Below are 17,205 nucleotides of genomic sequence, written 5' to 3' on the forward strand. Positions count from 1 at the left end.
TAATGTTTCATACGCCTTTAAAAAGAGTACAGTAATAAGCTAACACCATCTTTCCCTTGCCTGGCAGCAGCCGTTTCCGTGCCTTCCCCGCAGCCGTTCGCGCAGAGGCGCCGGTTCTCCTCAGGCGGGCGCGGGAAGGGCGTCCCGCTGCGCAGGCCCCGCCCCCTGGGCCTGGCAGGCCCCGCCCCGCAGCAGCGCCGGGCGCAGCCTCTGCGACGGCGGGTGCCTCTGCCCCCTCGACGCTGGTCCGGGGCGGTCCCGCCGGCTCTCCCCTCCCCGCGGCCGGCCCCCGGCGCTGCTCCCCGCCGCCGTCACCATGCACCGCTCACTCCGCGCCTGCCGCCGCCTCGGCTGCTCCGCCGGCCTCCTCGCGCGCCCGCCGCCCCCGCGCGCCGCCGCCGCCCGCTGGGCCCCGCCGCCGCGCGCCGCCATGGTGAGCACGGGCCGGGGGGGGCGGGGGCGCGGTGACCTCTAACTGCCGCTGGCGGCCCCCGCCGCCGTGACTCCTCCCCCGGCGCCCGCCGGCGCGCGCGACCCTCCGGCGGCCCCGTCGCCCGTCGCCGCCCGGGAGGGGGGAGCGGGCGCGCGCGCCGCCCGAGGGAACGGCGGCAAGGCCGGTCCCGGCAGCGGGGCTTCAATCCGGCGGGGAAGATGTTGCCGCCGCGCCCTGCCAGGCTCGTCCCTCTTCCGCCGGGGGGGCCTGCGGGGCCCGTCCGCGTCCGGCGCCGTGCCGGGGCCCGGCTCGCCAGCCCCGAGGCGGGAGTTACCCCGGGGGGCCGGTCCGTGCGGCGCCCAGCCGTTCGGGTGCGCTGCCCGGGGCAGGTCCGTGCCGTGAGCCGTCCTGGCCGTCGGCGGGCCGGGCGGTGCGGCAGGGCCCGCGGCGGCAGAGCGGCGGCGTGCAGCGGCTTCTTCCGCAGGGATTTCTGGCCTGTTCTGGGAGCTGTGGAGGTGCAAGTGAGAAAAGGCCGTGTCCTTCCACACACGGGCTGCTCGGGGAAAGCGTCGCGGTGGGGCTGCCTGAAAACGGGCGCTTTCAGCCGAGCCTGCCCGAGGCCTCGAGCAGGGATCCCCAGTTACGGGGCAGGTACGGTCAGGCCACTGCCGGGCCGAAAGGCGACTGGGGCTGGTTTACTGCACCTGGTTCAATGTAGACACAAAAGTGTAAATCCGGCTGCGGAACTTCAAATCTCAGTACAGCAGCTAGGGTGGCACGCGGACACCTGAGGCTCAGGTGCATCTCTGTAAGTTTAGTCCCTAAAGCAAAGAGGTAACTTAGACTGTCAGAAGAATAAGTGGGGTGTTTAGGTTTTTATTAATTAATTGGTTTATTAAATTAGTTAATAAATTTCGACTAGAACGTTAATTTCCAATCTGTGATGTTGATTAAGGTGTAGAAAATGGCATTTAAAAGAACAAGCTTCCCAATGAGCAAATGAGCTGCATGGTGAATGAAACGTATACTGGTATAAGAAAACTATATATAAAAAGATATATAAAAAAACCTCAGAGCAGACTAACTCAAACTATTGGCCTGTCACATGGTTCCATTTTTTATTTTTCTGTTTAGATCATGTCCTTCATTTACTCGTTGAAGATCTAGTACTTATGAAAGGCTGCAATCTTACAAGGAACATGTGGTTTGATCTTTGCCGGTTAGAAATATGACCTGTCCTGTAAACATGTATTATTTATTGCTTGGGTTTAAATAACGGCAGTAGTTAGAGCAAAATGTCCCTCAAGTGAATTTGGAACTCGAGCAGCTGTTGAATTCTTACAGGAAAACTTTGTATGTTTTTATTTCCAATAGGAACACCAAAAAATATACCAACTGGTATTTAAATCTGAAAATAAACAAAAAAACCCACCACATTTTTATGTTTGTAGAGATTTTTCGGCAGCAAGAGTTGTTTCGGAATATTTTGTGTAGACACAACCAAACGTACGTGCTGTCCTGCGGTGTGACTATTCTGTTGCCTTAGCTTGGCGCTAAATTGCACAAGATGTTTTAAATGCAGTTGTGGTCGCAATGGTCCTTATTCAGCTGAATGTTTTAAAATACTTGATTTTGGTTTCTAAAGAGTAAATTTCAGAATTTGTGACTATTCCAGAGGAGAAATGACATTTAAAGATGGAAACATTCTTCATCTACTTAAGGAGAGCAGTTGAGCACAAATTCTGTTTTCTGCTGGCCTTGAAAGGTTGGTTTTGACATGCTAGAAATGATGATTCTTTTGCACTGAAATATCCAGAATTGCTGCATCTATAAATCAGAATGTAATTTTCCACAGGAAGCGTTACTGCTGCAGCTCTGCCATCTGAGTATCTCCAGTGCAATCTATGGTGCAATCGTTTCTAGCTGATTAGTTCCCTGCGACAAGGCAAAAGTGCAGTAATATTTGCTTAACTGTGTAAGCTTTGCTGTATGGCAACTTGTGATTTTGGAGGGCAGAGCACACCTTGTCGGGGCTCTTAAAAAAAAAATAAAAAATGCTTGTTTTGTAAAGGTGAGGAAGAGTAGTTCTGAGCTGAGACTTGCTGTAGCTTTGACAGAGATTAAGTAGTCGTAGGAGTTTGCCTTGGCTTGTGGCAGGGTTGCTGGGTCTCCTGGGTTCCCCTGCGGCGCAGTGGTGGGGGAAGAGAGGGCTCTCACCAGTGTGCTGCCATTGCACCATTTTACAGCAGGTTCCCTAGGTCAGGGAGTGACTACGGAAACTGCTTCAGATACGGGAACTGGGACCTTCAGCTCATAAAGCCAGTCAAGAGGGTGAATTCTAAGGAGTGAGGGAAGCAGGTTTTTAACATAAAATTTCAGACAGTGATTTCTGCAGGCTGCTATGTTAGTCTGAAGGTAATGCTGAAGTTTAGTTACTTTAGTGTGTATGAAAAATACCACTTTTCTATTTTACCTAATGTCACCTGTTACTTTATTAATCAGCAAATGACATTCAGCTTAAAGTACCTTACCCTGTTAACTTCCTTGGAGTTTGTGAATGTGTATAACATAGAACTGGCTAGGGAAGTAATTTTTTTAATAACGGGATTTCGTTGTTAAAAGGTACTTGTACGAGGAGGTTATAAGAACATAGGAATGGCTGATCCTTTTTATCTTTGTTTCATCATTGTTGACGGAATTACATAAGTTTGAGGAATCAATGGTGCAGCTGCTAGCTTTTTTGTCTAAAAGGTTGCAGGTAGTTTAACTATTATATCTTGTTTGAGTATGGATACTTTCGGTGATTGAACCACTGATGACATCAAGAGCAGGGCTTGGAGCCAAATTGGTTCTGCTTATTCAGCTCTAGGGAAAGCCTGACATTGTCTGCTTACACAAGGTGTGCAAATATCAAAAGTAGGGATTTTGGAGACCGTGTGTTAGTGGTCCCTGCTGTCGGAATATTCGTTTATGCATGTGTACAGTAAGACCCACAAGCATCCCTATTAAAAATTTTTGGTAGTGAGATACTAAAGAAGTATCGACTGTGTTCTGTTTCTTGTTAGCATGTAAATGAATGCTAAGTGACTAAAATAGGATAAAGAGGATTAAAGAACATGGGAATGGCATACTGGTCCACACTAAGCTTTGTATTCTTCTGGGGTCAGCATCTGGGAGAGCATGAGCTGAAACACAAGGTGTGGGGAACAAGACAGCAATTCTAGAGCTAACCTTTACTGTTTGTGGGCTTGGTCGCAGTTTCTTTTGGGTCACGTGCACCACCTGACCTGCAAGAGTGCTCCAAGCAAGTGTCTGGTGCCTCTGGTATGTGACTGTTGGAGTACCTGATGGCAGATCATCTCCATCTGGTTGGAACGCTGCTTAGGACAGTAAAAAGGCTGATACACCCCCCTGCATTGCTACTGCCTGCAGCTTGTTGTGCGTGGTGATGTGGGCCTGGGTAGGCTGCTGCAAAGTCAGTGCTGCTGGACAGGGTGCTCTGACCAATACCCAGATGTGCTTCTGTCCAAGAAGACTGAGACCCACCAAGCAAGGAGCAAGTAAAACAGACCAAGAAAAGAGGGGTACAGACTGACTTCAGAAGTGGACACCTAGGGAACAGTAAGAACTGTGCAAATGTATGCAATGCTTTCCTCGTGTTCTGACCCAGTCTTCACTTTCACATCAGGGCATTTCCTGAGTCTGGGGTTTGTCTGTATAATGACCCAATTTATATCTTTCTTCTGAGTATTTATCTTCCCTAAACTTGTGCGGAGTTCTTGCATCCATAGTCTCAGCTGGCAAGGAGTTTTGTCTGTCTGCTACTTGTGTGAAGAGCTGCTTCCCTTTCCTTGCTTTGAACCTGGTTCTTACTAGCCTAATGTTACGGCTCCCTTTCTTGTATTGGAAGAGACAGTGAGCAGCTAATGCCCATCACCATTCTACCAATGCTTTTATTGACCTCAGTTTTCCTTCAATCCTCAAGATGTCTCTTTTCTGAACAGAAAAGTCAGTTGTTTTAAGAAAGTTCTGTTCCCTGCCTTTCATCAACTTTATTGCCTTTCTTTGAACTATTTCCACTTTTTGGAGATGGAAGAACCAAATCTGCACAAAGACTTCAGAGTATAAATGAGTGATGGTGGCACAACAATGTTTCTTTCTGTATCCTCTGCTTTTTCTCATAGTTCTTAACATCTGATTTTCTTCTTTCTCTGCACTGCAACTGTGACTTGATGCTGTGATAGAGCTTTCCCAAGGACTCACCCTTGAGGGTCATGGTTAGGTATATGTATATACCCTACCTATGGAGTTGGGATTGTTTTATCTATGATTAAGGTTTAAAAAAATACTTATTTCCCTTCCTGAACACTTTGCAAGAAGGTAGTCTGTTCTCGGGAAGGATGAACACCTTCCTCACAGAAATGTGGGACTTTACTGACCAAGGCCTGGGGAGAGGAAGAGTAAACTGCTCTTTCCTGTCCAGCCTGGTAATCTTTGTAGAGCTGCATCTGAATGTGATCACATCATCACAAATGAATTAATTGTTTCAACAAAAAGTAAAAAATTACTTTTTAGTTGGTGTATGTCAGTGAAAATTAATTTACCTCTTGCTGTGTTAGATAATAATTCATGTATATACCAATGCAGGTTATACCTGATACAGAAATATTGCCTTACATAAATATTGCACAAAAAATACCTAGATGCAGTTTCTTTGTGTTGCACATCTAGGGCAACTGCGTTACTGGATTGTTAGGCTTAAGAAGGTGATTGTCAGTAACTTGTTACTGAATTAGTCAGTTCCTCCCTTTCAGTATATTTCTTAAGTCTAATGGGCAGTGTGGATTTCAAATAGGGATTGTGTTACGTGTATGTTGACGGGTGGATGCTACCCGAAGTCTTAAGTCTTGCAGTGCTGCCTGTCAGCAGTGGGTCTGCTAGATTACACAATGTTAGTAGTTGTGACTTTTACTGAGACAGGTGCTCAAACTAGAAAAATGTCTTAACTTTGAAAATACAATTAGAAGAATACCTATGACTAGCTAAGTGTCTTTGTTTTGTGTTTTTCACCCTTGAACGCTTTTTCTTACCTGTACCTGCTTTCAAAAAGGATGTGCTGTTTGCCAGTGTTTGAAATGTTTTTGTTTTTCCTTTGCCACAGTCCACTCAAGAGGCTTTTAGGATAGAATATGATACCTTTGGTGAACTGAAGGTCCCAAGTGACAAATATTATGGTGCCCAGACTGTAAGATCTACAATGAACTTCAAGATTGGAGGTGTTTCAGAAAGGATGCCAGTAAGTAATTCAAATCTATGTTGATTTCTTTTCTTTAAGTTACATTTGGGTTGTGATAGTGAATACCTTCTTCTTAGACTTTTGCTGGGAATATGAGCAACTTTGAATTTTAATTAAAATTAGAAATTCCATGGCAAGATAACTGTTCTGTGGTAGAAATATTTTTTGTTGCATTTAAATAAATTGAATGTTGCTTTTGAATAATTATGCTATTGCGTTGCTTAATTTTTTTGATAACCAGGATTAACAGAAATCTTTTCTCTAATTTTTCTGAAAACAAACTGAATGGAATGATTTGTTTGCTGTAGTGTTATATAGCTTGTTACTGAAGATGTTTAGTGTAGCATGAGTTGATATGAAGTTACTTTTTCATGTGTAATTTTTCCATACAGCATTAGTGTGCATGTGCTTTGTCATATACTGGACTTCCATGTGTTGAAACATCAGGTCAGTTTGCCCTTGAAAAGGTTATTTTAGAAATTAAATCAGTTCTCCTTTTCTGTTCATTTTAATGCATGTAATCTTTTTTGATATGCAAAGCATACCTGGACTTAAGCTGTGTACTGGTATCTGGACTGCTTGGATAAATGTTACTGTTAATAGAAGCATAGGTCATGTGACCTGATGGCTCTTTGGTTTGGTTGAGGACTACTGCTGGATTTAAGTCCAGAAGGAGTTTGGTTTAGAGCTAGACCTTCACTATAAGTTCCTGAAATGTCCTTTTGGGGAAAAAAAAAACATGTTTAAACTTACTCTTGTGTCTCAGGTTCAAGTTATAAGGGCTTTTGGCATCCTGAAGAGAGCCGCTGCTGAAGTAAATCAAGATTACGGTCTTGACCCAAAGATTGCTAATGCTATTATAAAGGCGGCAAATGAGGTAGGAACAAACTGTTCACAATACTAGATCTGTCATTGTATTTTTGTTAAGCTTTTCACGGAAGATTTGAAGGCTAGGGGAAGACCTCTTGGATTTCTCAAATTGTTAGAGGAAGGCATTTAGTGTTAGTAAATTTTGTGTTTCATGTTGAGGTATCATTTACTTAATGTTTTACTATTTTAATTCTGACATTTATAGAAATGGAAATGACTGATTAAATGCTTTTTGATACTTACGGTATAAAGATAATTTCCCCCATCTATTACGACTGCTCATTACTTGCACAGTGTTGACTCTTATCAGACGAACAGTATAAAAAAAAAAAACAGGAGAGGAATAGAATCTAGTTTCATTCCGCTAACGTGGTCTGACATGCCAAGGAAAGCTTTTTTGTTTTTGTTAAGCAATTGGATCTTAGAAATGTGAGAACCACCTGCAGTCTCAATAGTGTCTCTGTTACTAGTCTATTCCTTCTTCAGACTTAAGTTTATTAATAAATCTGTGCTTTTTAAGTATCACTTTTATAGCTAAAGAGGACATGATGTGACAAACAGAGGCATCTCCTCTTTCTCAGGATATAAGTGCCACCCAAGTGCAGAGTTGTGGAGGTATGGTAATACCAGGTGTGTTGCTTTCTGTAAAGCAACAGATACATTTATTTAGAAGCATTGTTTTACAGAGCTCGCTTGTTTGACTAGCTTAAAATATAAGTTACTCTTGGAGATGGGAACTTTGCCCCTGTATAAGATGGGAAATGCATAAGATCCTTTCCTGAAAAGCATGATTCCAGGAGGATTAATGTGTCCTGATAATCTGGAGATAGTTATCTAGCCTTAGAGTTCTGACAACAGGTCCATTGCTTTGCATTTTCAACTTTTCTGAAGCTACTATGTACAGGGGTGATAATTCTCAGCACAGATGTTGATACTATCACAAACACACATTTAGAAAAATCTCTAAATGCTTATCAGGTTCAACAGCCTCCAAAAAATGGAGATTGAACAGGAGAGTGTACCTGTTCCGTTTTGATTTGAGATGGTAGTTGTTACAGCCTACCTACTGAAGATGTCAGTTGGTATAGCCATCTTTGGCCGATCAGGACCTTGTTCCCATGGGTAATCAGCAAGTCAATACATAGGAATCTTTTTACGTCCATGTGGTTCTCTCACTTGTTTATATGTGCAACATTTTCAGTTACAGTTGAGGTACAGTAAAGACAGTCATGAGTCTCTTTTAGGTACCTCTCAATTTACAGCCATGTAGGTCCAGGGCAGTACTAGGGAAAGCATGCCTTACAGGAAGAAGGTGTTTGATACCAGCATCCATCTGCTGGCTCATTTTATTGATGCAAAATCTAATGTCTGTAGGTGTAAGAGGTCTGGAACTTCCCTGTATGAAATTTATTTCTGAAGAAATTTCAGAGTCCAGTTATACAAATAATTACTGTGTGTGCATGACAGATGATCTTTGGCAAAAGCACATCTTCTAGGGGACTACTTCCCATAAGGAATGGATTTCTGAATGCCTCTAATTCAAATGGTTGTGTAGCTGTGATCAGTGTTCATGATGAAACTGCGCAGCTGTTGAGCTTGATTTCCTAGGAGAAAGCAGTGCACCTATGATGATGAGAAATTTGTAAACAGGTAAGCACCATCTGAAAACTGATTTCTGACACTCAGAGGATGGTCTTAAGGAGGCACAACACTGAATCAGTACCCTGAAGCACGTTACATGCTCTGATTGAGAAACTACTTAAGTAATTTCCCTTGCCTGAGAGACCGAACTAACCTGAGCAAATAACTCCGGAATGGAGAACCAGCATGTACTACTTCTAGTTCCAGGAGGATTAGAATCCAGATTTCTTTAAAGATTGGGAAGGGGACGATGTTTTTGGACTTAAAAAAATTATCTGCATTGTTTGGGAAAGAGAAGTTGTAAGCTAAATGAACTTTTAAAAAGCTTTTCTTTCTGTGACTGTAGAACATGAAATCAAATTATCTGTTTCTCTGTTTCAGCACTCAGCATCTTCAGAAAGCATGGCACAAGTTTCTTGCTCCTTTAGTATCTGGTATTACATCACACTTAATTATTCTGGTATCAATTCACAATTGCTACATGTAGATTTACAAATATAATGGAGAACATTATTTCAGTTATAGCTAGAAAATTCCCAGGTTTATGCTTTTTAACTTTTTTTGTTCCAGTAGAACAACTTTTCTCTCTTTTTCCATTATAGGTAGCTGAAGGAAAATTAAATGATCACTTTCCATTGGTGGTGTGGCAGACTGGGTCTGGAACTCAAACCAATATGAATGTCAATGAAGTCATCAGCAACAGAGCCATTGAGATAATGGGGGGTAAACTGGGGAGCAAAACCCCAGTACATCCAAATGATCATGTTAACAAAAGCCAGGTCCTTATACTTGTATTATACTTCTTTTAATGTCAAAAGCTTTTTTTTAATTGTCAATTTTGAATTCTCTTGTTATTTATAGATTTTTAAAAAAGAAGTTTTGTGTACAGCTTTGTCAACAATTTTCCAAGTTTTTCAGTTTAAATGAACTTTAAAATGTTTGTCAGTGACAGTATGACGTTTTAGATTAAAAACTTTGAACTCACTCATGACAGATAAATTCACACATAATGTAGTGGCCAGAGGTGCCTTGTGACAACCACTTCTAGTCTTGAAAGAAGTTAAATATGGATCCAGTTTCTCAAAGTTGGGTACTTGTGACTGTTAATCTCCATAATAGTTGTATAAAGCACATAGAAAGAATGATAAAAATGGCTGAAGTCCTGTAATTAGTAAATGAAATAACTTTTTTTTTTTTTTCCTTCTTCTTCCCAGGGACCATGGTAGACATTTTTAGTGTATTTCACTCTTGATACTTCAGATTAGCTGAAGTTTTAAGCTACTGACTTGCTTATATCACTTCCTGGTCTTTTGTGCCTACTCAATATCCTGTGAGCTATGAGTTTAACATTATCAAAGCAACATGTAATAGATGTTCTAGTCACCTACAATTCCTTTAAAACCATTCATCCATTTGTTCCTCTTCTCTCATAACTACTACAGTGATTCTTTTTCTGGGTTTTTTTTGTCCCAATGTTGTTTTGAACAATCTACTCAATTTAGCTTTCTGTGGGCATAATCATTAAAAGTTGATTTTATTAATAAGGTGCTGGACTGGAATTTGAAAGATTTGGTTATTTCTGCAGATTGACTTGTGGAACACTCCTAAATTGCTTACTCTTAGTTTAGTTTCTTCTTGTTTGTAAAGTAAAGAGAATAAACCTGTACACATACATCTTACAACAATAATGGTGAGAAAAGCTTGTAAATACATTTCTTGAATTTCCTTCACAGAGTTCAAATGACACTTTCCCAACAGCAATGCATATTGCTGCTGCCCAGGAGGTTAATGAGGTATTGTTACCTGGACTAAAGAAGCTACAGAATGCTCTTGAAGGAAAATCCAAAGAGTTTTCCCAAATCATAAAAATAGGACGCACTCATACACAAGATGCTGTTCCACTTACGCTTGGACAGGTAAAAACCCCAAATTATGCATTTGTTTGGAAAATTCTTGTAAATGCATAGGAGGAAACCCAGATAAATTTGAGGACACCTACATTAAGTTGATTGTTTAAGAGAAATTATAGGAAATTAGCTAATTCTCAGTCTGAGTATTTTCATCTTTATTGGAGTTCGTTGGATGCTGTACTCTAATAACTGCATCACAGATTTTCTTGATTTTTTTCATATGTGTTATACTTATAACAGTAGTAAGATATAAATACTTTTTAAATTTTCTTCCATTACCAAATAACACAACATGGTATTTCTGTTACACTGACATTGCAAGGAAGAAGATAGTTTGTAATCTGTAAACTTATATGAACAAGGTTTTGCCAACACATAAACCTACTATTTGGAATGAAAATCTTTGATACATGACTTATTTTTATATATATATATGTATTACAAAGATAGCAAATCTTTGTTATCATAAACTGAATTGATAAAAATCCATGTAAGGTTTGTGGATTTTTTCCAAGAATGTACGGGTGGGGTTTTTTAGTGACTAGAAGTAAGGTAACAAAGCCCAAGATCCATTTCTCTGTTTGTACCTTGAGAACATTAGTTTAGTCCGAGAGGTGATTTACCGTGGATTCAGATCTTACTTAAGTACACAACTGAGATAAAAGGCAAGAGAAGGATGGGTCGTGTATACATTTTTATGTATGCAGATTGGTTTTATGTGTAATTGTTTCTGGTGTGAGAGCAGTCTTCTAATATATGTAAACTTTCCCTCTTAATGAGAACATGCTATGTTTTAGCATCTGGGTGAAGTTCAATGCCTTCATGATTTTAAAGAAATTAGTCTAATCTTGTTAAAAATGTAAATGTTTGTTCTTGATCGTTGTTGTTGCTTCCCCCTCTCCTTTCTTTCAAAGGAATTTAGTGGCTATGTGCAACAAATTAAATATGGCGTGGCTAGGATTGAGTCAACCATGCCAAGAGTGTATCAGCTGGCAGCTGGTGGGACTGCAGTTGGTACGGGATTGAACACAAGAATTGGCTTTGCTGAGAAAGTTGCTGCTAAAGTGGCAGAGCTGACAGGTGAGGAATGATATTGAAATGAGTTATCAATAAAGCAGTATATGTAACATACAGTTAAATTAAAACTAAATCTTTCAGTTTCCATACTTGTCATAAGCTCAGATTGTATTTATATTTTAACATGAAATTTTCTGTTAATGCTGTATGTTACATGCCTTATACTTCTAATGTAATGTATTTTTATAATTATACTCAGTGCATTGAAAGTGACTGCAATTACCATGTTTTTCTGAGCAAGGCTTATTGGAGACGGATACAGTTTCAGGCTTCTGTTATTAGCTCAGCTGTAATGCTTCTGTCTTGATCTTTGCTCCTCTGGCTCTTAATCACTAACCTGGCACAAAAGAAGGAAAAACACCCCCCCCCAAAGTGTTTTTTCATGTGAAGGAGTAAAAGTTAGCTGTCTGATTTTTTTGGTGCTGTCATTATAGATCCTAAAGCTTAATTTACAGAGCCATTGAGTTTTTGGATCTGTAAACCAGATCTTCTGTGTCACAGTATCAGGTTTTAAAATACCCTCAAATAAATGTGTACATCTGTCAAATTTGCTGTAAAATCTGAAACTGCTTATCAACAGTATTTTTGTTTTATTGCATCTGTTATTCACTGCCTTGTAGAGGGTCAAGACTTTCTTGTACCCAGAGAGGGAAGAAGTAACTTGTCATAAACAACTGCTGAGAAGCAGTACAGGGCTTGTTTTGGTGCTTGAAGAAGCCATCGGTGGTGTCAGGGAGCTCTCCCATCTTAATGCTTGTTAGGTGTACTATATGGACAGGTTGTACAAATTTAAAACAAGTAGGGCAGGCTCTTGGAAGTTCCACATGTTCTTATAGGGGAAGTTTGGAATGAACTCTGCATCTGAGAAAGCAGCTATGCAATTCAGAAGCCCATGCAAACTGGGTAGGATTTGGTATTTGGTGGGAACTGGAAAACACAAGGAATAATGGTGGTTATGCTGCTCTTTGAACTGGTAATGTAAACTCAGACCAGTAGTTTTGCAGGGCAGAAGTTCAGCTCACATTTGGTCCTTAGTCATGTCCTTTACCACTAATAACATACTGCTGAGAGTTTTCTTTTAGGGCAAAGCTCTGAAGAAAAGTTTTTTCATTACGGACCCTAGCCTTAAATCTCAGGCATTTAATTAATGTAAACAGAGCTGTTACTTCCATTGCTCCTGTGCCCTTGGTGTTGGCAGCAGTTTCAAGCATCCTCCTAACTCTGAATCAGCTTTCAGATGTTCTGTCTGGTTTGCGGTTCTCTCCCAGTGCTGATAACAATGTGGCTGCATCTTTTCTTCTTTAATTAGCTAATTCCATCGTGATTACTTTTTATTTCTCCTAATGTCTGCACTGTACTGCAAAACCCTCTATTTTCATAACTGAAAGAAGGCATCACAGCAATTGATAATCTAAGGAATCTTAACAATTTAATGTAAGAAATACGTAAGTTTGGGCTAAGCTGTAGGAGATCATTGACATTCACGAAATATTGTGGTGCAAAAGCAGTAATTAGTATGCAACACAGTATGAAAGCTTGAAATGTGTACCTTTGTTATGGGTAAATGCTCAAATTTCATGTTTCTTCTGTGTTTTAGTGACTTCTATTGTGTCTTGAATTTAATCTGTTTAAGAAATACATTTGTGAGAAAAGGTCTAGAGAAGAGAGGGGATCTTCATATTACTAGGTGTTGGGGTTTTTTTATTGAGCTAATTATGTGTTTGATTGTCTGTTTTATGTCTGCAAGGAAGTGCCTCACTGGTTTAATATTTCACCCACCTCCCTGTAGGTTTGCCTTTTGTCACTGCTCCAAATAAGTTTGAAGCTCTTGCTGCTCATGATGCTCTAGTTGAACTCAGTGGAGCTATGAACACAGTGGCATGTAGCCTGATGAAAATAGCTAATGATATTCGTTTCCTGGGTTCTGGGCCACGGTCTGGACTAGGAGAACTCATTCTGCCTGAAAATGAACCAGGAAGCAGCATCATGCCAGGTACAGAGAAAACATACAGCAAGAAATTGCCTGTTTCTTTTGTTTCAGACCGCTAATTCTTAACAGATACTTGCCAAACACCACCACAAATGTCAGTAAGTCCATGATTCAACACTTCTGTCAGTTTTTATGTTCTGCCACTTTTTGCCAAACTTGGTGGCCATAAAAATACTTTCTTGTACAGCTGTGTTGGCAAATAATGTGGGGGAGAGTAGAATCTGTAAATGTATGACTTATTAATGAAGTATACTTCTCAAAACTTTCTTTTAGAATTGCAAGACCTCTAAAATTTTTAGGTAAAGGCTTTTCTGAAACAAGCTGTAAATGATCTAATCTATGACATTGTAGCAATATCATGATGTAAATTGACTTCTGTCTTTACTTCCTAGCATGGTTAGTGTTACGTACTCACATTTTCCCTTCTGCAATGATCCTATTGCTATTGTATGGGAGGATACGAAAGGAAGGAATAATATTAGTAATATTCCTTGCCTCTCTCCTAAAAATTTATGTATATATTAATGGTGTACATCCAAAAATATTCTAGGCATGTTCTTCCTGTATGATAAATTGTAAAAGAAACAGGCCGTGAGCATATGGCTTTAAAAAAAGCAGATAATTAATGTTAATAGGATTATTTCTAGGAATGAAATTAACCATGAAACTTCCTTTCTATTACCTTTTTTTCCCTAGCAAAGTAAGCATAGTGTACTAATTTTATTACAAGTAAATCTTAACAAATTTGGTCAACTTTTTAAAAGTACTACTAGATTTGGTAATGATTTACCAGAAATGCCTACTTGCATGAGTAAAGACAGGTTATAATCTCCTGACTATTAAAAACAGTGGTAATTAACAGCTGTTTGGCTCACGCACATTTGATCCAGCTCTCAAAGGCTTGGTAGATTGCTGAAGCAGCCATAGCTGTTTTAAAAATCCTAGCTGAATTACTGGACTAGTACAGTCAATATCATTTATGAAAATTATTTTTTTTGTGTTGCACAGATGCAGGTAAGACATGTTACCTCCTACAAAACATCTTCTGTTGGATATAATTTGGTAGATGAAATTAGTGATTTTTGGTTGGTGTTTTTTGGGTTTGGGGTGGTGTGGATTTTTTTTTTCCTTCCTCTTCCTTCTTCGGTAACCTTTTTCCCTTCCTTCTGCAACCAGGGAAAGTGAACCCTACCCAGTGTGAAGCTGTAACCATGGTGGCAGCCCAAGTTATGGGAAACCACGTTGCGGTTACTGTAGGAGGTAGCAATGGACATTTTGAACTGAATGTATTTAAACCCATGATGGTAAGTTCATAAAGTTTTGAATATTTAGGACTTTTTAGATTGTTGTTTGTACAATCAGTTAACTCATTGGAAGAATACTCAGTGAATATTTGCTCAATACAAGCACTAGAGAAGCTAATAAATTGTAAGAACTAATTTTATTCTTTTGTATGTTAAGTGCTTGTTATTTTGACAGGGAAATGGCAATCTTTTTTACGTGAAACTATCTTATGTAGAAAAGCTTTTATCTTAACGGTGTATGCTTATCATCAGTCTAAGGAAGCAGGGAGAGAGGAACAACTGAGGCAAAATATTGTCAATGTCAAAGCAAATTTGGCATTTTAGCTAAAAATAAGATATTTTTTTTCTTTAGCAGCTATCTGTTACTAATTTCTGTTACTGCTGAATACCAAAGGTTTGCATGCTTTTGGCAAGTGAGTCATGCAAAATTGCAAATGATTAGTCATAGACTTCAGTTTTTTAAATTTTAGCTCCCTTTGACAGTGTGAGCAGGATACACCGAGATAGATACAGCTGCTTCTGTCTATTTAATCAAAAAAGTCAAATGGAGTGTTATAAATCACCTTGTACTGAAATTTGGATGTTTGACACCAAGTCGTAATTCTCATTTTCTTCTTTGGGCTGTCTACTTTTTATTTTTCCCCATAAAACCAAGAAGGAAAAAAAGAGGAAAAGAATATTAACAACAGCATCAAATCAGAAGATGGAGAACCGTGTGTAAGATGTTGAAGGAATAGCATAGAGGTTAGGGCAGGAATGATAGTTTAAAAAGAATTGAGGTGACTCGCAGAAAAGATCCTAATACTAATAGAAATTAAAGGAAAGTTTTTGAGTTTTTGTTGTCTTGTTAGAAATAAGAAGCACAAAGGAAGCAGCATGTAATATGCTGTTTTTCTGCACAGCCTATACTGACTGATACTGCTTTTTATTATGCTAGTTAGAAATGACTGAACGAACACTGAAATTTTACAATAAAATCTGTGTTTGTCTCTTCCTTACTGTGTCTGCTTTGGTAATGTATTTTTCCTGTGGATTTGAACATATTTCTTCTAAGAAGAAAAAGTTTTGAAGAGGGGGAAAACCCCCAGTAATCCTATTGAACAGCCAGGCGATGTACCTAGCAGAAGATAAATTTGATAGAAACAGACACCTCTCCAAATAAGAGAGTGGCATGTTATGGATTGTCGAAGTACATGACTAATGCCAGACATTATTGTATTTTATATTTTTAGATGTCTTCTCTTGATTGGTACCTGAGGGGGAAAATGACAATGAATCAGATGCCTCCATGTATTTTTTACTTGGTTATTTGTGAATTATTACAACAAAATTATTATGCATACTTTGGTTGTCTTTATGCAAGAGTTCTGCTGTTGAATGCTTCTCACAAATTCCATTAAATAGGAGTGGCTGAGCTTACCTTGCAAAAGGAGGAGGGTGTACTATTTACTGTACTCCTTTTCTGCAAATTTTCTGTAATTTCTGCAAATACACTGTTAAAGAAGTGGATATTGCAGGGGGTGCACTGGTTATGAACAACGGTGCCAGACTGTGCAGCTATTAATATCTGAATGTAGTAGTTGGTATTTCGTTTCTTTTTTTTGTTAGATTAAAAACGTTTTAAACTCTGCAAGACTTCTTGGAGATGTTTGTGTTTCTTTCACTGACAACTGTGTGGTTGGAATCCAAGCCAATACAGACAGGATTAACAAACTAATGAGTGAATCGCTGATGTTGGTAACAGCACTGAACCCGCATATAGGTAGGTTTAAGGCTCAGAAATTTCTCAAAACAGTATACCAAAATATTTTGTGCTAATGTTGTTTTGCATACATTATTCATGTTGTCACAGTGTTTAGGAAACCAAGTCATGGCTCAGGCCAAAAGTTAATTTACTTTAACATAAATAACTGCCTTTGCTGTTGAAAAAGATGTGTCCTCCTTGCCATGGCCATACCGGTGCATTATAAAAGTAATGCTGACTGGAGTAGAAAAAAGGAGATGGGGCGAATTTGTGTACCTGTCATCCTGATTTGACTGCCAATAATAATGAAAAGTGAAAGACTGTAACATGAGATTCTATTTTTAAAGGAGAAGGTCATATAAAACTTTGATCTAAATCCATGAAGACCAGAATAACATAATTGGGAGTTGGTGTAAATACTTTGTGCACATTTACTGCAAACTGAGTTAAGTGGTTACAGCAGTATCTAGCAAATTAATTCTCCAAAGGCAAAGTGTCCCATTTTTTCCTCACCTCTGAGAAACCGTCTGAAACTGCAAATGGCTCTCGTTTGCTTATTTTGTTACAGGGTACGATAAAGCAGCCAAGATTGCCAAAACGGCGCACAAAGAAGGGACGACGTTAAAAGAAGCTGCTTTGAAGCTTGGATTCCTTACATCAGACCAGTTTGATCAGTGGGTGAAGCCCAAAGATATGTTGGGTCCTCAGTAACTTCGGTAAAAAAAATAAAAGCATTCTTAACATAAAAAATAAATAAAATAAAACAAACAGCTTATGCTTTTGTTTCACAGGTTTTCATGGTATTGCTTTTTTAACACATCAGATGAACTGATCTGATGGGGAAGGTTCTACAGAGATATATTTTTTTATTAAAAAAAAAAACCACACAACAGAATGTCAGTGCAGATATAACTTGAAAGGTATTTTTTTAGGAGGCGAC

General features: G+C 39.7%; 1 protein-coding gene across 2 annotated transcripts; it reads left to right on the forward strand.

Annotated features, from left to right (window-relative positions):
- Positions 1–223: 223 nt before the first annotated feature.
- On the forward strand, positions 224–17,053 carry FH (fumarate hydratase). 2 transcript variants are annotated; one of them, XM_056331075.1, is made up of 10 exons: positions 224–433; positions 5,595–5,729; positions 6,496–6,606; positions 8,843–9,019; positions 9,974–10,156; positions 11,065–11,230; positions 13,017–13,220; positions 14,394–14,521; positions 16,130–16,283; positions 16,834–17,053. In XM_056331075.1, the coding sequence occupies exons 1-10, from the start codon at positions 317–319 to the stop codon at positions 16,974–16,976; spliced, it is 1,518 nt and encodes a 505-aa protein (XP_056187050.1). In that variant the 5' UTR covers positions 224–316; the 3' UTR covers positions 16,977–17,053. The 2 variants fall into 2 exon arrangements, with proteins under 2 accessions (XP_056187050.1, XP_056187051.1); XM_056331076.1 differs by lacking the exon at positions 224–433 and adding an exon at positions 3,910–4,054.
- The last annotated feature ends 152 nt before the right edge of the window (positions 17,054–17,205 follow it).

The sequence above is a fragment of the Falco biarmicus genome, chromosome 3 (assembly GCF_023638135.1).
Source record: "Falco biarmicus isolate bFalBia1 chromosome 3, bFalBia1.pri, whole genome shotgun sequence".
Lineage (NCBI taxonomy): Eukaryota > Metazoa > Chordata > Aves > Falconiformes > Falconidae > Falco > Falco biarmicus.